Consider the following 23,791-nt stretch of genomic DNA (forward strand, 5'->3'; position numbering starts at 1 on the left):
CTTTGAAACAGTGTCTTGTCATCTTTCAAAAACAAGACTCTAGTGTGAGGACATTCCAATTGCTCTCTTCCAGTTATTTTAAAATCTGCCATGTTTATGATAGCCTGTAGTTAATCAAATGTGCCGCAATACACAGTAAATGTTTATCTACCTATGACTCTGTACTTGTCACATACTTGTATTTCTTACCAAAGTTTACTACCATCTTTGGTTTCCAGAAAATATAGTTACCTTCTACAATGTCTGAAGCTGAAAAGAACCTTTAAGATCAATTTCCTTAGTTTAGATATGAGAACACAGTAACTGGCCGCAGGGTCTATGTGAATTCATTTGTATCACAAGTGGCTTATGAAGGAGCCTGCCTTCCAGATTCTCTGTTCTCAATTATCATGGCCCCTTACTTTCTATTTATCCATTTGCCTATCTATCTTCCTTCCCCTTTTCCTTCCTTCCTTCTTGCAAAAATGTCATATTCCTAGACAAATTTCTAGTTTACTAGAATAGGGATTTTTCAGACTTGGAACAATGAGTCTTTTACAGTAAATGTGTTAATATTTAATTATATTATACAGACCGGGATCAACCATGAAACTTTGCTGGCCTCTCCAGAAAACAAACAAACAAGCAAGCAAAGACACATACACACACACACACACACACACACAAACAAACAAAAAACGAAATCATGTAAAGCACTCTATAGTTTTAAGTTGAAGATTTAATTTGTATTCTAGGTCGACCTAAGCAGCAATGAAAACAAAAATTGCCCATAAAGAGGCTCTATGTAAAGTTGAGCTGAAGGCAGTTGGAGTAAATTACTGAGTGACTAGAGATGCTCTGGAAGCTTTTAAGATGTTCAAGATAAAATAAAATCAGTCACCTGGTAGTGTCTAGACAGGAATTCTTCAATGACAAATGTGACAAAATAAACCCCCTTTGGAAATAATCTCTTTTTACCTGGGTACTTTTTAACCTCCAGGAACCCCTTTTTCTTTTGTCCTTTACAGGCATGAATGTAGTTTGCTTTTTCTTTTCTTTTCTTTTTTTTTTTTTGCATGAATGTATTTTATCTGCATCGATATATATGAAGCCAGGGGAAAAGCTTAGAATAAACATACTAGTTTCAAAATATTTTCCCAGCAGAACACAACCCAGCCCTAATCTATCCAAATTGAGCAAGTTTCAGTTCCATCCAGGGGAAGGGTCTCTGCGGTTGTGAGACACCACACGTCAGCAGTGACTTATCACTCATATTAATAACTAGCAGAGAGAATGTCTGCAAAGCATCGTGACTGGTGTCTGCTATCTTGGTCGGAGGCCCTTTTCTGTTGGCTTAAAATGCTTGTTTTTATTTATTAGACCATTTGTTATGCCTCTGATAAAACTGTACACATCATTCCCATGTTCACCTCCCTAACACAATAAGGCTGTATTTATGAGGCTATGGTGGAAGAGCTCAAAGCAAGTATGGTTGTGTGAACCAAAATAAAACTAAGTCTCAGGCCTCTAGAATGAGTTGTGTCAGGAAGTAAGTCATTCTGAGTAATAAGATCACTATGCAAATAGATGCAAATGATATTCCCCATGCACTTTAATAAAGTGGGTGAGACAATAGAACGCAAGGATGAATGTTGGTGGAATTATTAATTGAAATCTTTTTTTTTAAATGTCTGAGAGCAAAGAAATAGATGGATTTCTTCCCAAAATAGTCTCTAATTGAAGAATATATTTTTCTTAGTGTAGCGGTAATTGAAATTTTATTTTGAAGCAAACTGAGATCTTATGCAAATGAAGTACAGAACCATGTTTTCTCGTGATATTTTAATTTCCTATAATGCCAGTGAAAAATATTATTAAATACGAGGAAATTGAGACGACAGATGAAATTTACAGTGACCCATTCTATTAGATGGTGGGTTTTCTTTTTTGTTGTTTGTTTCTTTCTAATCTTCAGGTAAGTCATAACTAGTAACAAAAGAATAGTAGAGCTTTAATCAGACACCAAAATTGTCTTTGGTAGTTGTTTTGAAATATATAATATGCTAATAACCTATTCACTAAATTGTTCCATTCTATTTTATTTAAAGAGTCTTTTATATTTCCAAAGCTAGTTTGACCATTTCATAGAATGAACTATAATCACATTTAAAGGATTTTACAAAGATTCCAACAGCTTATTTCTTTGTAGCTTACCTCAAAGTAGGCAAAATTAGGTCTAGGTTTTTGTATAGGACCGCTCCAAGAACAAAAACAGATGATTCATCTAATTCTAGAAAGAATAAAGTGAAAAGCTATTAGTAAAACCACATAGAAATACAACTGTACAAAATGTTAATCTATTAGTCACCAGTTTATTTCAGTACTTGCCCACGTAAAGCCAGGTTAGAGAAATTTAGTTGTTCTTAACCATCCTAGGGTAAGTTAGTCACACGGCCTTCCTTGTTCAGATAGTTTTAGACAACTGTATTTGTGATGTTTGTGATAGTGTTACATAAGGGTCAATTTTTTTTTCCCTGAGCAGGCTGAGACTAGAAACATCCTCAGGCCCATTTAAAGGATTTACATTCCCAATGATGTGGGGGGAAAGAGCCACATATCTTCAGTAGCATTAAGTCTCACCAAAATGAGAATCAAAGAGCACAGAGCCTCTTTTGAAGCTACTATTAGAAGGTACTTAAAATTAGTAGAATGTGTTTTTTTTTTCTTACACGTGATACCCCAAAATAAAATCTGGAGAAAAAAGTTAAATAAAAGTTCATATTAAGGTGAGATAAACAAGCAACAACAACAACAAAAGTTGGTTGAGAATAAGAAAAATGACATTGAATTGAACTTCAGTCACATTTCAACATGTGAATGTAAAGAGTAAGGCCATCATGCACTTTATTTAGAGAAATATGGTAAAGGAGAATTATGAGTATACCAAGCTCAGGTCATAGTATATGGTTCTATTTTTACCCACTTTAATAAATCTTTCCTTAAGTAAATCTGTTCACTTAGAGACCAAGGATAAGTTGCCTATATTTATAAAATTAGATTACAAACATGTTTGGAAAGTATTTCCATATTATGTGATATAGAATTCTACTGTATGCTTTACCAAGTGACCTTGTCAGAAATGTTTGGCTCGCAGCTCCTAATTATTTCTCATTATTACCTTTTGATGACACGGGAGTGAAAATGCTTTTTGGAATCACAACACGATCTTCTGAATTCCTTGCCCAATCTACCATTCCTTTCCGGCCTTTCATCGGGAAGTTGATGTCAGTTAGAACAGATGCAGCAGGAAGCTTCTGAATGCTAGCAACTATTTGAAAAGGGAAGGATCCTGTCAGAGAATCTCGCTTTAAATGTCACTGAAATAAAATTCATCAAATAAAAGCTGAGGATACTCAAAATTCAACTTTAAGGTAAATTTACATTTAGTAGAGCAGTAAAACATACATATTTATTGGATAACATTGTTCTTTAAGCCTGGGAATTCTTTTGTTCACCGATAGGTTTCTTTAGCTTTGATTAGAATTTATATAATGGTGGTCAACGGTTATGTGAGCGTCCTGAAGGCACCAGCAGAGATAGCCACACTACTTGGTAATATCCCTGTCCACTGCAACTGTTAGAAGCCCATACTGTACTTTATAGTAGGCTGAAATAATTAAGTTCTTCTTTTGTGTTCAGAATATGTTTTCTTTACATAATTATTAGAATAACTCCATTATGATTTTTTAGATGGGTCCCGGAAAGATAAGGACAATAAAGGAAGTATATTTTTGAGAGAATTATCAGAATCCAAGTAACACATCACAATACCAATCACGGTACCATAACCACAAAGACAACCTTGTACACAGAAATATTAGATGACATCAGTAACAATGTAACCTTAAGATTTTTCCCCTAAAATTGCAAGAAATAAAATAAATCGCTTATATATATATATTCATATTGGGAATTATGTTTTCACTATTAGAAATACATGTTTAAAAATAATTTTAATTTATTTACTTTTATTTTGTGGGTATGATTGTTTTGCCTGCATGCATGTTTGTGCACCATGTGTGTGCAGTGTGTGTGGAGGCCCAGAGAGGGTACTGGATCCCCAAGGGTTGGAGTTATGGCTTCTTGTCATAATTATTCACATGGTTGATAATTGAGCCAATGCCCTGTGAAAGAGCTAGCAAGCATTGGAGACTGCTGGGCTATCTCCAGCTGCCTATAAATACACATTTTATTCTTTACTGAAAGAAACATAATGATATGTTTTTGGAGTTCTATGAAATGACTCTGTAAATTTATATTACATATACCTATATTTATAATAATGTTTACAATAAGGTTTAAGAATGTAAATATTTAAGCACTTATAAATAATATATACTTTAAAATTAAGAAGTATAATTTGTAAAATTTTTCGCAGGCCATGCATGTCCTATACTAATGCTTCACGTGGAAAGATAAGGGGATATGTGAAAAGTTATCACAATAGAAAGGCCAAAGTAAAAACCATTTGCTTTTTGTAAGTGGATTTTCCTCTGAAGGAACTTGTAATTTAAAACAAGAGAGGCTGAAATTAAGATTTTAACAATATTAGTTTTATAAATATATTACTACACCCCTGGCTTGGTTTCAAATTGAATTGGTTATGTATTATGGCAGTGCACCAGTGAAATTATACTTTATGAAAGCTCTTTGTGGCTATTATACACATCCATTATCAGCACAGGATAGAATTTCATTTGGCCCGCAATTTGACATATTAAAGCTTAAAAAGGATCTGCTAACTAAATGTTGAAGAAAAAAAGGTACTGGATAGGACATAAATTGGTTGTGGATGTTAAATGCCATATTTTTTAAACTAACGGCTGTAATTATTTTAGTTTCTTTAAAAAATTTTTTAAAGCCAGTATGCTTTTCCTTTCCATAAATAACCCCATTCAAATGTGCTCAAGGACACAAAACTGACTGTCTAGAAAAACAATCAACACACTGGTAAACATACATCTGTAATTCTTGAGTTACAATGTGCAAAATTACATTTAATGTCTTTGACCCAAACTTCAATTGCCTTGAAATTTAGAGAGCATGTATTCACTAGTCTGCTGTAAAAGCTAGCTACAAGAGAAGAATGTTTTCTTTCTCATATTATTCTTTTTCCAAAAGAAATTAAACATGAAGTAAATGTCTGGACCCTGAAGTCTAATCATGTGTTTATGTCTATAAACATTGACCGGAAACCAAAACTAAACACGAAATAAATTTTAATGAAGAATATTTGTATCTACCAGAGGTCATATTACCCTGGGTAAATGTCAGCTTAATAGCATATTCATGAATATGTAATTTCATTTTGTGATTCTAGCATTCATTTTGCCCCACAAAACCCAGTCTTTCATTAGAGATAAGTTATTGGTTAAATTGTGAATATATAGAATAAATTGTTGTGCTTAAACTATGACTAGACCGAATAGATTGTACTTGTTAATACAGTGTAGAACAAAGAAATATAAGATGCAATCAAAGAGACTAATTGGTACCCAAGTCTAAATTCCGTAGTCTTCAGCATAAAGAGAATAGAAAGCAAACTACTTACACTTAGGACTCATAACTTATACTTAGGAATCCAGTTTACACATACTCGCACACGCACGCGCATGTGCAAACACACACACACACATATGTGTGTGTTTATGTAAATTGCTCATTTTGTTTAAATGGTACTCCATCTTTTAATGTATATATACAAACAAACTGAACTAATTGTTATGTGCAATATATCATAAGACTTAACTAGCTCTCAAAGCAATGTTTTTCTTAAAATACAATGAGATTTTCAATAAAACCATTATACAAAATGACATTTCAATGATGGGGTTTAATCTTTAGCTTCTGAATTATCAATGTGTTTGATATTAATGTGTTCTGAATAGCAAAGTGTTTTAAATACAGATCTACCCCAAACCTACTGAAGTGCATGTTCAAGGCGACATTTTGGATCCTCAGGAGCCCTCAGTGGTTATTGACAAACATATTTTGGCAGAGCAAAAATAATTCAGAAGTGTATTTTTTCCTGTTTTTTTTAAGTTCTTGTGTATGACATCTGGATGCATCCAGTTCCCCACCCCTTCCCTTCTTCATTGAGTTAACTGTTCAGATCTCATATACAGATTGGGAACTAGTTGGTCTTTATGGAAATGGGATAAGCTACGAAGCAGGTAAAGTTCCAACAATTGAATTCCTTAAACTACAACTTAGTAAATATGTGAGTTTTACTGATAAAGATAAATCAAAGCCGACATGAATAGTTATACTGCTTCTCTTTAGCAATTGGTTAATTAAGTGCAGCCATAGAAGCACATAGAAGGGGGGAAAGCTTTCCTTAAAAAATACCCTGTACAGATTATGGTTCTTAGGGGAAAGATGAGAGGATATTGGGTTTCTGGATAAATAGGGATATCTTCAAAGATCTAAGAATTGCCCTGAGTCAAGTGTACTGTGTTTTCACTGTGAGCCCATATTTGATTTCTTATGCAATAAAACAAGTGACTCTTCATGGTAAACTTTGGCATATAGCCACCAGGTTGGCTTTATCATTATGCCTGTTATCCACCAAGCTCTGAGACGTTCATGGTCCAATGGATATGCTTTTTCCCCATTTATAACATCCTTATTGGATTGCATTTATTATTTCAAGGTTTTATATATGCTTACAACATATCCTAATCATATCCACCTCCACTTCCTCCTTCCAAGTCTTCTCAGCACCCAGCAACCCACATATCTCCCCCCTTTACCCAACAAAACTGTGTGGACACTTTTTCATTATTCTTCTAAGAATTTTGTTTAGCAGAAACTCAAGGGAATTCTTGAAGATGAGTCTAATGCATAAATCCTGAGTCTTTTTTTAAAAACTTATTTCGATCCTTTTCCTTAATCAAAGTGAGACTTACTCCTCAGGGAGATCATAAGGTTTTTTGCCCTATATCACTGTGGAAGTTAAGGAGAATGAAGACTGTGTTATTCATCATTGTAGTGAGTTTGTTCCACGTAAAAACTGGATACAGTAAATTTGATATATCATCTGAATTAAAGACAGAAATGGAAGGAATGAGGAAAGAAAAACCTTGAGAGCAAAGGCATAAGAATGAAGGTGGCAGAGATGGGCAAAGGAGCCAAAGAAACTAAGGCTAGCAAAGAATACAGCCATGTACAAGCCTGTTTTATTTATCCTTGGACCCTGCCTGGACTCAAGTCCTGGGTGTTTCTCTGTTTGCAGTTTATGTAAGTACTGAGAGAATTCCCTATCCATCTCAAAAAGCTCAGTTTGAAGATATTTGTCAGTGTCTGGGGATGTAGTTGTTTGCATAGCATAAAAAGCCCTGGGTCTAAGGACTGGTAACATAGAAGCTGGACTTGATGGCACTTCCTTATAAATCTAGCTGAGGTAGGTGGAAACTCTGGGATCAGAAATTCAAAATCATCCTGGACTAGGACCTATCAAGTCAGAGACTAACCTGGGCAACATGAGACTCTGTCTCGAGAAAACCAATACAAAGCACAAGAATAACAATAATGAAACCAAAGAACAAAAAGCTATAATAAATATAAAGAGAATTTCCTCACACATTCAATCAGCTATGTGGCTGATTGAACTATTGAGAGAACTACCTGAGTTTCGATCAATCGCAGTCTAGTCAGAACTATCCAGAGCACAGGTGCTTCTATGGCAATGTTGGCTATTACTCTTGGAGCAAATTCTCATGTAATTTTTTTTCAAGAAAACGACTACATGGTGGGCCATGCATCATCATAAAGTATTTAACGTTTACTACAACATTATCTTTTGTTTTCTTTGAGTGACCCCAGGCAAGAGATTACTTCTTGAGTGCTTTATGTTAAGTGCATTCATTTACCCTGAGGCAGGAACCACACTGCAAATAAGCAGAGCTTATAGTGTAGTGTTGAAATGAAGCTTCCAGTGAGGCAAGCCCAAATCCTGCAGACTCTGGCTTGTTTACCTTACCCTTAACTTTTCTTTTTCCATTTTCTTTTTCTTCCATTCTGTCTCTCTCTCTTTTTCCTTTCTGACTGACTCTACCAGAAAGAATGAACTTTTTTCTTTCTGTCTTCTTTCCGGGGGCGGGGGGATATAGATGATCATTCAGGTTATAAACATAGTGCTTCAATAAAAAGAATAAAAGTATCATGGACAACAAACTCAGAGCAGCCTATACCACAAGCAGCAGAAAGCCCTTCAGAAGCACTACTTTCAAGCATCATGCCAAGTGCTCTGTGCAATGCGCCCCATTCTGGACCACTCAGTGTAAATAAATGGTCGGTCAGAAGAAATACCTGGTGAAGGGAGCCTTGCAGCCACAAAAATGTGTAAAAATGTATACAGAAGATATATATATTCTATATTCGTGTCTTAGAAAACTTTCCAGTTATCAAAATGGACTTACTCAAGATTTTTAGGTGGTCATCTGGATAGCTTCTCTAAGAAGACACTGGGGCTGGGGAAATGACATCAGGCTTTGGTATGGTAGGATATACCTATTGGTTTTGTTAGTATATTCTTAGGAAGTAGAAGACACACTGAGTGGCACTCCTGAAAATGTCAGAGGACTTAGCAGTAAAAAACCTTGTAGCTTAGATTTATGAAGCAACTCCAAATTCTCAGTAAAACAATGTGAATGTCTAAGAAGAAAGGAAAGATCGCTTTTTTTCTGGATTTATTGGACAATTGTTAGGAGCCTGACACTTTGTATTCACTCTTTGACTCATTCAAGAAGTATTTTGTCAAGCATCTCTTCTGTGCAAGACACTGTTTTTAACACGACACTTATCCAGAAACCTTAGAAGTGATATCTCCTTTACCATGAAAACCATCTCAGGAGGCATTATTATTGTGGATCTCTTCATTGCTATTATCAGGGCCTTTGTTTTACAAATGAGGAATCAGGTCATGTTTGAGCTATTTCTCCAAGGTCGTAAGTAGTCTGTCTCATGGGGATTCAAATCCCAGCCTGTCTACTCAGATTTGTGCTGTCTGGTGAAGCTTGATTTTATCTAGCAAATGAACAAAAAATGCACTCCTCTTCATTGTCCTGGTTTTGTTTGTTTGTTTGTTTGCTTTTTTGAGAACAAAAGACAGATTCAGGAATTTGGTCTGAGGCAATGATATGCTCATATGCCTATCAAATCTAACCTAGATGTCATTGAAGAACAATTGCTTTAAAAATACTATATGTACTTTCCTTTGCATGAAGTGTTATATTTTAACATTTCCATGAAAAAAAAATCCTTTCTAAAATTCTGCCACAGTAATCTGTAGGAAACACTCAGATATTTCCATAAATAGAACTTCCAAGTGTTCACACCATGGGCTTCTTTCCCAAAGGTGGGGATTAGAATGCTGAGGGTCATAGAGAAAGGAAGAGATGGCTGGGATGTGACCGCATCTTCCCTGTAAACAGTAGCAGTGGGCGAGGCATCCTCAGGACCAGTGAGGCTCATCCCGTCCATCACTACCACCATCATTACGGAGTTGAAGATGCCCAAGTCCTAGGGGCACAAGATACCAATCTAGATGAGAGACCTCCCTGCTCAAGTCCTCAGTTTCTCTTTTTAGGAAAAATAAAAAAGGACCTCATGTCAGTTAAATGTAGACAAACTAAACGAAGCCTTAAAAGTAAGTAACAATGTGGTACTTGTAATGATTCCTTCTTTGGCTTCTAAGTTTTAAATATTATGTGTGATTCAACCATATGATTAACTAATTTTCATATTCCTTTCCTGTATCAAAGCTTCACATTCTAATTTTTTTATTTTCCACTACCCATTTCAAGTGAGGGATCTGAGAGTAGAATGCGTTTCTGCTTTTTGTTTTGTTTTGTTTTGTTTTATTTTGTTTTGTTTTGGCATAGGTGCTCATGGGGGAAGCTCCCTCAACCTCTTAGCACCTTATTCTCATTTCTTGAGCACTGAGATTGCTAACATATGAGGTTCAGTGCAAGGCCATTCATGTGAGCCTTGTACAAGTCAGAATGCCTTCACTAGACCTAGGTAAATTATGACCTGCAACAAAGGCAGCCCTTTGCTTCCTTTTTGTGTCATTTAAAAACTAAAAAATATTTTTCAGATTTTTTTAAACAATTGGAAAAATCTAGAATTATTCTTCCTGGGATGTGAAAACTAAATAAAATTAAAATGTCAATGGTGGTAAATAAAGTTTTGTTGGAACTCAGCAACACCTAGGATTTCCTTCTGGCCATTCATTACATTCAGGGCACACTGGCAGAACTACATAGCTGCAACAGAGATGGTGATGCTGAAATGGTTACTGGAGAGGCATCTAGAAGAAATGCGTTAACCACACTAATCTCGACACATTTGGGGACACTCTGTTTTGGGATGATTTTTTTTTTTTTTTTGGATAAGTAGAATTAAAAAAAATCACTTTAGAATGACCACTTACTGCACTGTGTATTGCAAATTCTTTCTGACTATGGTGGTTTTTCCATATTACACAAGACACAGTGAAGAAGATGCTCAATTATTGTACCAATTTCCTTTCCATTTCAAAAAGGGAATGTCTATGTTCTTTTAGAAAACAGACTTACAGATATTCGTTTTCTTTAGGCAGATACTTCAGAATTTTAATCCTATATAATACAAGGTAAGATATGAAATGGAAAGTTGTTTTGCATGTATACATAAGTAGTAAAAACAAATTAATTTAGAATATACTTTAGGTTAAAGTCTAATTCCAACTAGTGAAATTTCTATAGAAGTTACTCATTGTAATTAACCAAGTATAAAACAATAAGAAGCTGGAAAATGGCAGCATTAATATTTCTCATACTCTCTTTTGTTGATTTTAAGCTAAAAATCGCCTAAACCCTATCAGCAAACAAGGCCAGAACCACTGAGGAGTTAGGGCTCAGCAATAGCAAGCTCCCCAGATAGCGATTCACACATTTCCTGAAGAGCATTAACCATGAGGAGTGCTTTATTGTTGTACTTGTTAGGAGTGAAGACATCATGACTGACTTAAACATTAATTTGTGAGTACATACATGCAATAAGTCTCCTTTAAGCTCTAGAGTATTCCAAGTACTTCCCTACCACTGAAATTTGGGGAATGAACAGGAAATGAGAAATATTTGTCCTTAAAATGCTGAAATCTACCACCAAGGGAAAATGACAGTTCATAGCATTCTAGATTGCAAATCCTGTCACTATGAAGTAAATGGTGAATGAAGCGGACAATAGGCAATAGAACAGGAAACAAAGAGTCTGAATAGGATTGTCTGAGGTGGGTGTCACAGATAGGTCCTAGTTGAGGAGGAAGAGGAAGTGGGAAAGAATGAGGAGGAGGAGAAAGAGGAGGAGGAAGAGGGGGAGGGAAAGAGGGGGAGGACAAGCAAGGGGGAGGAAGAGGGGGAGGAGGGGGAGGAAGAGGGGGAGGAGGAAGAGGAGGCTGGACCAACTGCCTATGTTGGTCCAGGGACTAGTAAAGGCCAATAATGTTCCAAAGGCATCAGAACAGTACAGAGAGAAGAAAAATAAGAGAAAGGACATTCTGAATAGCGAAATGGTAAGACATGAGAACATTTATTATATTTTGTTAATACTAATAGTGATACCATATTCAGAGGGCAGAGTATTTTGTTAGGATACAAGGCTGAACATGATCTTGTAAGTTACAAGGCCTGTTCTAGAAACTGATTATATTTAATGAATGAGAATATGGAAATATAAATTGCCTTCAAGTTAGAACTAAAGGTTGACATATAGATATGAATATGTTTTCCAGCATGGAGAATGTTGCAAATCCAACAGCATCGGGAACTCATATCATTCAGCAAATACTAACTGAGCTCCATTTCTATGTAGAGCAGAGTTACTGATTCTGAGGATGTAGCTATGAGAAACAGTGTTCATTTATTGACCTTGTAATACTGGCATGCAATTTGAGGAGAAACATATGAGCATTATAAGATATTATTTACAATTTTAAGTTATATTTTTCGCTAGGAATATTTTAATTGTTGTCTATGGTCATACCATCTAGAATATCCCTGATTTCACCTTGTCCTTGAAGCTCAGGAAAGCAGCGTCTCATTAGCACATGGATAGGAGAAAGACTTATCAGGTTTCAAAAGCTCCCAAATTCTTCCAACTATAGAAGAGACCATAAGAACCAGGGACACTAAGACATTTGTAAATTCTGCAGATGATAGGGCTGTTTGATACACAAACAGTTTGATAAACAAACAATAAAATTTGGCAGACAAACATTTAGATATCGTCAAGCTAAGTCAGAAGATACTATCTTCTAAAAATAATTCAAGTGAGCTGCAGTTTGACTCCTGACATATAAATGTATGGAAAAGAGGAGTCCTCCCATCAGATAACAATTGCCGTTGAAATCCTTATGGGTGTTTACTGTCATTACATGCCACAAGGCAGCTGTGCCATATGCCCCATCTAAAACACACAGCACATTGTTTTGATCATTGTAACATCTGCCTAGAAGTATAACATTATTTCCTTCATTGTAAAATGTGTGCCAAGCATAATATTTAGATTTTTTTTTAAAAAAAAATATACAGGGTAACAAATTTTAGTAGCACTCTTAAAGTTTTCTAGGGGAAGAGACTATGGTCATAGGGACTGGAATAATGTTACCATAGTGACACATCCAGTCAATAGGAAAACCCGTAATTGTCCCTCTGTGCTTTATAAAATTAAGGCCCTATTACTTTCCAGCTATCAAATATATTTATCATAGAATCATGGCAGTAACCCCTCATGGAAGTTTTATTTTATTTTATTTTGTTTTGTTTTGTTTTATTTTATTTAAGAGTAGCATCAGAGGTCTTTAGTGATGAGGTGACTTGTGTTAGTCACTGAATGTGACTAGCCATATGTCAAGACTGAACGCCAACACAATTTATCTTAGTACTATATGTATATATACATATATACATATATATATCTTATTGGACATGGTCTTGTTATGTAGCTCAGGATGGCATTGAATGCTCTATCCTCTTGACTCAAAGTCTGGAGTTCTGAGACTGCAGGAGCGTACTTTTATACCTGGCCAGCATTTTTGGAAAGTTACAGAAGAGCATCTCTTGTCCCCTCCCCACCTGCTAGGACAGAAGACTGCTCGTTTCTAATCTGAGTCTGTTTTTCGGTTTTCAGATTTAGATCAAAGCCTCATACTGAGTGAAGGGTATTTTAGTGAAGAGGGTGAAGTCGGTGCAAGTTTCTTGGCATAGCCAAAGAAAGCACGAAAGCACTTTGAAAGCAGGAGACATGTGAAAATAGGGGGAAAAAAGGAAACAAATTCTTATGAGGGACTCGCTGCCTCTGTTCTTCACATGGTTATTATTATTAATGGTCAGACCCATATTGCCATAGAGATGAGCAACTATTTCCATAGAAACAGCTGAAACAGGATTAGCTTTAGTAGTGGCACATACAGTAGCATCCTTTCAGTTGAAGAACAAAATTACAAGGAAGGATACAATATGCCGCTTTAAATAATTCTAAATCCTTGCACTATCAGATAAACCAGTAGAAGCCAGAACAGTTTAAAATTTTAAGCCTCACTTCTAGGCTTTAGACTTTATCTTACCATTTATATTCACAAGTGTGAATCTAACAGATTTTAAAAGAATTAATCGTAAATAAAAGGAAGGAACTGACCTCTGAAAAGCCTATGATTCTGATAACTGTTAGATAGAAGTTCTCCATGGAAACAAAAAAACAATCCCATGTCCCAAATGGCCCTTCTACTCACTGCCCTGTCAGAAAGAGTTTCCCTTGCTGCAGGCCCTGGAAGGTCTCATTAACTGAAGATCAAAGCTACTCCCTCTTGCAAAGTCCATCCCTTTTCATAGCTCTCAAAGGCTAAGAGTTCCTCAGTAGCATCATTGTGGACACCACAGACAATCAAATTGGAGACTTTTATAGCTAGGTGTATGAGTCAATGTATAAGAAAAGCAAGAATTCTCCTCACAAGAATTATTGTCAGATAATTTAATATTGAGGTTGTTATTCTCTATTAAAAGATAACTACCCAGAACACCCAAAGATGATTAACTTCACCATCTTCGATACATTAATTCAGTCTTACAGGCTGCAAGGGTTTTTTTTCCCTCATAGGCATGCATGTCTTTCCTAGAGATGAAAGTTTCTATTTTATTTTTCATTGTTTTCTCAAAGGTCTTAAAATTTTTATGCATTCCCTATTGATAATATTGTAAACTGGGGTTTGTGTGTCTTTGCATCTTAGAGATCAAGATTTTTACCTCAGTATGTAGAAGTGCACAACAACATATTCAATGGTGAACATAGAAAATCTAATGTGTGTGGCTCCAAAGCTTCAAAATGACAATTCTTCCAATTTTATTGAGGTGTATAGATCTTGAATTTGGTTACTTTTAGTATGATGATTGTTTTTACTGCAAGATTTTTCAAAATAATGTTTATAAAATAAACAATTAAAGAACAAATAAATACAAAATAAAGACTATGTGGTAGAAACGGAAAGTTGTTCCTATAGGAACACATTCTTTGCATGATGATAACTGTAGGAGTCAAGACTAAATGAAGACCAAATGCATAACAGTTCCTTGGATAAAATGTGTTATAAAACATTTCTAACAAGGAAAATTCACATCCCTATTAAATGTATGGATAATTAGGCAGAAAAATAGTTTTAAAATGTTAATGAAATAAGTATTAATGAAGACTGTTGCTTCAGAAGAAGGCGAGTAGTCAGGAATAAGTTAATTATGTGCAAAAAAATAAAATATGTATAAGTTACCTGAGGGTCATATTTCAAAATAAAAGATACCTTGCCTGAAATTCTTATTAAAACAGAAGTAGGTTCAAGGGTGATTGGCAGGACAAAAGAAAGAAACAAATCTTTAATTATTAGTTACCAAGATTCAAAGGGAAAAACCATTTATTCTGAAGGCAAGTCACTGACGTAGAACAAACTCTGTGAGTGCACTCTGCACACCTACACAGGGCAGTCAGAAAAATAGCTTCATAAACACTTGGACAACATTAATTTGGGATCTTCTATAGAGTGTAAGCAGAACCTTAGTTAGGAAAGTATAAGAAGTTAGAAGTAGGAAATAAATAGAAATTTTTTTCTATCCATTGTACTCAAATGAGACTTCTGAAAATAGATTTTTGGACTACAGGTCTCTATCTGATGCTTTGTAACTGACATTAAATTGTGTATTCAAATGATGTGTACCTGAGTTATGTTGAAGACATTCCAAAACTTTTTATTATTTCTTGGTGGCAGGCCAAATGAGGAAAAAGGAGTCAAAAATTATTAATGTAGGAATGACTACATAAGATTGTCACGGCAGAGCAGGTCAGTTTAGGAGTTGGAATATCAGGATAATGTAGAAAAGCTTAGGAGATTTAGGTTATTTAAAACAAGCAGAATGCTTATTCAAGTGCTTTAAAGACTTTCAGCGATCAAAATATTATTGAATAAGTTGATGAACAATTGTGTTCTTGAACATAAGTACATAAAACAGATTATATAAGAATAGATGTTCCCAGATACATCCTCTCTGATATAGCCTATTATTTTCCATGTTGTGGTCCTAATAAATCCACTAAAAGATCCAATTATGCTGTTTTCTGCTCAAATCTACACTCATTTTCACTTATTTTTAAATCCAATCAAATGTCTTCCCAATCTCCCTTCCTGTTCCATTTTTGACAACCTTGCTTTCATGGTCATGCACAGCCACCTTCAACATTCTCAGAGTTCTCCCAATACTCCAATGGACAGTGCACTTGGGGGCACCATAGTCTTTATATACTACTTGTGTTCCATTCAAAATGTTCTTCCTACACATGCCACTGTAGCTCAGATTTTCCCTCAGCCAATATGCCATTTTGTATATCACTTGATCAGAGGACTATACGGACCTTTCATCATTAAATGAGACCCCTGTCTTCACTCTGGATATTTCAAAACCTGGTAGATTGGTTTATTTCTCTTTCTAGCAATTATAACCATTGGGCATATTGAGTAGTATTTGTTTGACATGCGTCTCATTAATATGAAACACAAATTTTATAATTCCACAAGAGCAAGAGCTTTGTCAAATTCATTCACTGACAAAGCCTGAGAACCAAGAACAGAACATGACATATAGTTAATGAGAGACTGAGGCAGTATAAAGTGAATTGAATATGTGAACCGTTAATAACTAACTGTATTCGCTCTAGGAAATGCTCTAAATTGGGGTTCTTCGCTAGGTGCACTAGAGCCAATCTATAATCCCTTGGTTGTTTGCATTGTTTATAATCCTAGAAAATTTGGAAAAAAAATATGCATTAACCAACCCATTGATTCTTCCCCCTAACATTTGGAATAAGTGTGTAAGTCAATATTCTGTAATAATTACTATTAAATAAAAATGAAATAATCAAATAATTTGGTGTTGATATCATTCAATGTCTTGGTTTCAAAAGGTCTTTGAAGTATTTCCTCAACAGCAGTTGATGAACGTACTACAGAAAGAAACTAGTAATTTAAAAATTTTTCTTTCTGACTTAAAGAATGGAAAATTATTCACTCATTACATATGTCTAGCAAGACAGGTAGAGAGCTAGGAGGTGAGAGATATCCTTACACGTTTACCCGCCACCCATGTCTAGCTAACTGAACTGACGTCAGTAATACAAAATATGCAAATTTCTCTATTTTGGGAGCTTCACGTCAAGGTACGTCTTGTTTTTAAGAAAAGAAGCCGAGCACGTGATAGAGATGTCTGAAGCACAGAGCTCCGCAGTGAGAGGGGAACTCAGCTCAGAAGGAGAAGCCAGGCCTTGCTCACAGGCGGCAGCATCGGACTGAACTGCCGGTCCTCCTCAACTGAGGACCAAGATATTATACCAAAGTGGTTATCAAATTTCACTGTAAAATTTAGAAATGACAGATTGTGGAGGGGAAAAAGAAGTTGAAATTGTATGCCTTTGCTAAGATTAAATTTCAGAAATATGATTACTCATTCTGAAAAGCACACTAGTCCATATTTCTAAATCCAGAACAAGCCATGATATTTCGCTTCACAAAGAAAACTATGTATTTACTTTAGTGTATCTGAGATACCTCGTTACCGGTGACCTGGGGAAGAAATGAAACTATATTTTCATGAATCGTGCATTTCAGGAACAACACTTGAAATTCCTTACAGTTGAGAATTCTAACAATCGGATTTGAAGATATTATCAGGTGTAAAAACATTCTTTTGGTCTGATACTGACAACATTAAGTTCTTCCTAAGAATGGTGGTGGCACAGTATTGTCTGGGCACAGCAGTGTCCACCTGGGCCAAACCAATCCTTGCAGACCACTGAATTAGAACTTCTGAAGCGACCCAGAGCATAGAAATTTCTGCCCTGTTCATTGCATCTGCACTTGTCCTTAGAATTTTTAAACCATGCCATAAATAATTGCATACTTTACAAAAACCTGTAACACACTAAACTTATTAGAGGTAGATATTAATACACATGCTATTTCAAAATGTTCTCCCTGGTGTTCATTATTTGACACTAAGTCTTTTTCTCACATTCAGTCAGTGCTTGTACAAGCTAACTTTAACCATTCCTTCTCCGACACATGCCCTGATTATTTTCAGAGCTTGTAGCTCCTCATTTTCTCTTCTTTTTATATCACAATGCTGTCTTGAGCATTGAAAACATATACACAGCTCCAACCCTTATTTCTGTGAGGTTGATCACCGTCTATGTTTATTAATTCGACTGCTGTGCTAAAAACCAAGGTCTCATTCTTGGTTGTCACTTGGGGATGGGCATTTTCTAAATATTGATATGTGAGAGTTGGTTTCAAATGCTTTCAGAATGAATATATACTCTCAATTTCTCTCTGTTACTCTCACTGTAGCATCAGTTTTGGAATCCAATCAATTCCAACCTCAGAAAGAATCTCAAATTCATTCCCACATTTGGTTTTTAGTCATACTTTACTAATTCAATCCTTCATCATGTCACACACTGATTGCAGTTAAGAGTCCTTTATCTCTATTCACACTAATTATGTTTGCAGTCTTTCCCAGTAGCTGTAGCTCTATTTTCTGCTCTAAGAGCCTCCCTGCCAGAGCAGAACTCTTACCAAGTCAAGCTTCAGTGATTCCAAATTGCCCTTAGAATTCAGGAACTTGTCTCATAATGACTCTCACCTTTTTTCTTTACTTCCATAAATAGTAATGCTGTTTTTTTTTTAATAAAATCAAAACCAAGTGCTTATATTCTAAACATGATCTCAACCTAGACATCTAACTGTCCTAGTTTTATGTGTGCTGCTGTGCTAAGACATCCTGATCTAAAGCAACTTAGGAAACAAAGAGTTTATTTTAGTTTAAAATTCTAGTTTATAGTCTACAATTGAGGGAAGTCAAGGCAGGAGCCCATGTGGGTCTTGAAAGCATGCTTACTTGATGCCACAAAGTACTAACTCCAACCAAGAAACTCACTCCATAGCCAAAGCACCATAGCAGGAGCCAGAGGATTTACATAGTGGCTGCCTGGCAGAGAATCATAAGCTTATCTACCTTTCTTATAGAGTTCAAGAACTATTATTTAAAGAATAGTGCCATCCATAACATCCTACATCAAATAAAAATGATGCTCCCTCCAGCAAACACACACACACACACACACACACACACACACACACACCACACACAAACCATACACACACACATACAAACCACACACACATACAACACACACACACAACACACACATACAAACCACACACATACAACACACACACAACACACACACATACAAACCACACACACACAACACACACACAACACACACACACACGCACACACGCACACACTCACACTCACACACGCACGTGCACACACACACACACACACACACATACACACACACACACACACACACCACACATTCACAGATACCCCTACAGTGCAATCTGATAGAGGTTATTTTTCAACTAAGATTGTCTTCCCAGATAATTCTAGAATATAACAAATTTTTGCTTTAGAGGTTTATTTCTTCTCTTTCATATGTATTTACGTGGTCCTGAGTATATGTGTTTGCAGCATGTGCATGCAGATACCCATGAAGGCCAGAGGTCATCATTGATTCTCCAAACTGGAGTTATAGAGGAATTTTTTTTAAATTATCTTTGATAAAAACAATGATGTGCAATGTAACCATCTGCTTGCTAATTGCTTCCCTTCATCTTGAATGGTAAAAAAAAATCTCAGCAAACCTTCAAAGTCTATCATAAATGATCAAATGCTTCTTTCTCTAGGAATATTTTTTTAAAAAAATGTCTCATTCTGTATTGAATAATTTAATGTTTAGAACATATAACTGAAGCAAAATAGTCTTGAAATACCAACATACTTTAAATAGTTCATTTCCAAGATTCGATTTACATGGCCCATGCAAAGCTTACTGTTTATTTATTTATTTAATTTTTTAAGATTTAAAAAATGATGTGTATGGGTGCTTTGTCTGCATTTGTATCTATGCACACAAAGATGCCTGGTGCCCAAAAATGCCAGCAGAGGTCATAAGATCCTTTGGGAATGGCATGACAAAAAGTTGAGAGCTGGCATGTGGGTGCTGTGAACTGAACCCAGGTCCTCTGTAAGAATGTCAGTTTTCTTAAATAGCTGAGCCATGTCTACAGGTGCTCGTTGGCTCCACCTCTACTGACTTTTTACGTGTTGGGTCATCATCTTGTTTGGAAGTTTCGCTTGTACTAGAACTCACAATTCTGCTTCGGACTCTGAGCAATGGGATCACAGCACCACAGAGTCTGAAGTAATTCATTTGCATTGTTGACGCCAATCTCACAGAAAATTGAGAAAAATTATTAATTTGCTTAGTAATAAAATTTTGTTTTTTTAATTGAATGTAATCCATAAGCTAACAGCATATAACCTACTGCTGCTCTTTGCATTCAGGTCAGTGAATACATTTCTGGTTCTAAGTCAAAAAGTAAAACAATTAATTAGAACGAATAGACTATTCTTGTGCATGATGTAGAGATTGCGTGGCCCTCAGTGAGGACGGCACACACGCCACAGTAAAAATAAGCAAACTAGTTTTCATAAGGCGGGCAAACTGAATACACTACATGAGTTTATCTGTTGTGAAAATTACATCGTGAATGAATGTTGAGCTGACACGGGAAATTTCCTGGGGGAGAAGTAAAGTTTACTTTGGTTAACTCTTTCTTATAAAATTATTTTTCCCAATGGCATATTAAAGGTGTTGACATATATCTTTTATTAAAGGTGTAGACGTATATCTTTTATTAAAGGTGTTGACACGTATCTTTTATTAAAGGTGTTGACGCATATCTTTTATTAAAGGTGTTGATATATATATATATCTTTTACATTTCTGGCTATATGTGTGTATTCTCTTTAGCAAAGTATAACTCTTCATTTTCCAGAAAGTGACATACATGGAGACACTTTATCTTTGTAAAACTGAAGATGTGTTGAAACATTTTACTGAAATTAGTTTTGAAGAAAACTACTGCAAGACATAGTGGCTGCTGTTTTACAACCAAGTGTATTAGACCATGCAACCTTTTAGTCTTGATAAATGGAGGCCGTGATTTTAAGCATAACTTATTATCCTCAGCCATAATATTATCAAAAATAAGGTTTTAGAAATCAGTCACCACATTATTGGTTCTAACTTCTAGCACACCATTCCAGAACATTTAGCAATCAATTACCCATATTATATAATTTGACACTAGTCAGCAAACCTTGGGAAATCCCTGTTGGCACAGGATAGTTCCAAGTTATAGCTACCAAACTACATCAAGAGTCTAGGCAGTATTTGGAGGCAAATCAGTGATACCTAAGTCTTCTTATCAGTGGTCAGTCAGTAATTTGGGACTTTTGTATTATAAATGACAAATACAAAACATTCAAACATGTAATAATAGTGAAACAAGATAAGTGTATAAAATCAATATTTACTTATGATGTTTAAATTTTTGACAAAATACTTTGTCACTACTACTACTACTATAGATTACTTGATATGTTATCATTCTGAAACAGTCTATATTAAGCCAAATTTTAAACATCCTTGATCAGAAATTACCTTTGGTTCTTTGCAATGGTTCTCAACCTTCCTAATGCTATGATCATATATTATATAGGTCCTTATGTTGTAATGACCTCCACTCATAAAATTATTCTTGTTTTTAGTTCATAACTAATTTTGCTACTGATATGAATCATAATATAAATATCTATGCCTTCTGACAGTCTTAGATAACCCCTGTGAAAGGGTCATTCAAGCCCCAAAGTGGCTGTATCTCACTGCTTTACAGTAATTTTAAATATCTGATATTGATCTAATAACACACTTATTATTTTGTTTTTGAAAGGGCTGTATGTAGACCAGACAGGTCTCAAACCCTTCGGGCCAGTGCTGAGATTAGTAATAATAATAACACCTTATTACCCAGAGCTCCATTGTCTTTATGTGAAGATAATTGTAACATGCCAAATAGAAGAAAATCTTTCTGAATCACAGTAAAAATTAGGGCAGGAAGTATTAAGGAAATAATAAAACTCTAATCCTTCATGAAATCAATTTGTATAACAATGAAGAAGACAATTCCTTTGTTCTTTACTAATTTTCATCTGCAAAGAGAAATATGCCATTTGCTTAATGCAGTTATTGTTGGCCTCTTAGAAAACAGGGCATGGGGGTTTGCTCCTCATAAGAATCTCACGAAATGCATTGGTAATAATAAGGAAAAGAAGTACAGTCTTCTGTGCGTGTGTTTACCATTTAATACCCCACAACAGATGTCTGAGTTATCAATGGTGTCCTGCAAGATATTTCAGAAAACCCCAGCAGCAAGATCACATGTCCCAGAGAAGCATTCTGAAATGTTCCATAGAAACCTAACATGTTTGACATGCTTAGTAAGGAAGTGACTCAATGGCCTATGCATAATGCATAGGAGAAAATGAGGTTCCTTTGTTTTTTTAAATCATTGATGTATAATGTTCTAAATTGTATTTGATAGATAGCAAGGAGCAATTGACAAATGAAAACAAAATAAGAATATATTATAACCTCTACAGAAACATGTACAAAAACATATTGTGGGCCCATCGACATTTTCACAGGTTCATACAGAGGGGAGTGTGCTTGTGTGTGGTGTGTATGTGTCTGTGTATGTGTGTTTGTGTGTGTGTGTGTGTGTGTGTAATTATGTATTGACTGCTTTCTTCACATTGAAAGAAATTCTTCTCAATTCCTCCTGAATGGAGGAGGGAGGATTACAAGACACAGGAAGTCAATGAAACTTACAAGGCTAAGGAAACTCAAAGACTTATAAGACTTGGGATAATTAGAAAACTACAATTCTCAAAATCCTCTTCATAAGATTATATACACTGCAGGTAACTCCTGCAGGAAGGCATGTTCTCCTGGTGGAGACACCTGCAGGTTAGACAGAGTTCAGGGAATGTACCGTTAACAACTTTTGTTCACAAGGAGTGGCTTTTCAGTTATCCATTTGCCTTTGATGACTCTCTAAGCAACTTTTCACCTACATTTTTGCAAGCAAGCCCAGTAAACTCACTAGCTCACCAAACTGTACTTTCATGGAACACCTTTTAAGCCTGTCACTGGGGCCTATCTCAGTTACAACGACACTTGTTCAGGTGTCTTCATGAAAAGTTATCTGACACAAGTGGAATATGAAAGGGGACTCACAGAAGCAAGGAGAATTTGGGAAGAACAGTTGAATAATTTCTAAAATAGGTGAACAGGCATGAATCTGAGGCTGGAATGTTTAGAGACAATATTCCCATATGGAACCACACCATTCCCTGTGTGATATGGGGTACATATTGCCATGCTATTACATTCAATTGACATCGATGGAGTTGAGAGCAAAGCACCCTGGGATGAGTGGATCCCATGATTGCTATCTTCATCTACGTAGTAGAAGGGCTCTCATTCAATGACAGGGATAGCCTCCAAATGACCCCTAATCTAGAAAATATATTGCCATCCCTGAAGACATCATATAGGAGGTGGCATTATAAGCAGGCTTGGTAGCAGTTGCAGAGCCCTTCCTTTGGGTGATAGAAAATGTTTGTAACTGAGGCCCTGTTTCTGCCTCGAAAGAACTCGTGTCCACAAAGAAGGAAGTACAAATGGTTAAACAGATGCAGAGATACTGTTTTTCTGCCCTAGTTTCTGATTCAGGAGAAAGGATATAGAAACCAGAGGATGAGATGGACATATTGGCTTGCTGTTTCTTATTTTGAGCTACATTTAAAGGTAAAAAAAAGTACAAGTTATATTGCTATTAAAGAGTTCAATGTGGGATCCCTCTCCATGAAATCTTAAGAAAAATTCAATAGATACTGAGATTAAAGTGATATCTCTCAGGTCCTATCTTTATTATCAAAAGGGAAAATTCATGATCTAATGCACAAACAGACCTCCAGAATAAGCCAGTATAGGAAACCATAATAATTGTTTGGATTGTGAAAGGCTATTGAACAAGAAACACATGGTTTTAAAGTTTGGCTCATGTGTTTGTGGGATGTAGCTACAGATGGGATCAGTCTAAAGTGCCATGGGGTAGAGAAACGGAATAATGCAAACTACTCATGTCTCCCTGACACAAAGGCAGCATAATCAAGGGCAGTGTGAGGCAAATTATTCC

At 35.8% G+C, this 23,791-nt stretch overlaps 2 protein-coding genes across 2 annotated transcripts in view; both read right to left on the minus strand.

Moving 5' to 3' along the window:
• Positions 1 to 2,263, minus strand: part of Adgrb3 (adhesion G protein-coupled receptor B3) — a 349,818-nt gene extending 347,555 nt beyond the window's left edge. The window contains exon 1 of the mRNA XM_052193366.1: positions 2,194 to 2,263. The gene's annotated coding sequence lies outside the window, so the exon portion shown is untranslated. The remainder of the gene's footprint in view (positions 1 to 2,193) is intronic.
• The window catches only part of LOC127691977 (adhesion G protein-coupled receptor B3-like), a 206,042-nt gene that overhangs the window by 91,142 nt on the left and 91,109 nt on the right, over positions 1 to 23,791 (minus strand). The window contains exons 11-12 of the mRNA XM_052191866.1: positions 3,158 to 3,307; positions 2,194 to 2,269 (exon numbers count right to left, since the gene is read on the minus strand). Coding sequence (XP_052047826.1) covers positions 2,194 to 2,269; positions 3,158 to 3,307 — 226 coding nt within the window. The remainder of the gene's footprint in view (positions 1 to 2,193; positions 2,270 to 3,157; positions 3,308 to 23,791) is intronic.

The sequence above is a fragment of the Apodemus sylvaticus genome, chromosome 9, assembly GCF_947179515.1.
Source record: "Apodemus sylvaticus chromosome 9, mApoSyl1.1, whole genome shotgun sequence".
Lineage (NCBI taxonomy): Eukaryota > Metazoa > Chordata > Mammalia > Rodentia > Muridae > Apodemus > Apodemus sylvaticus.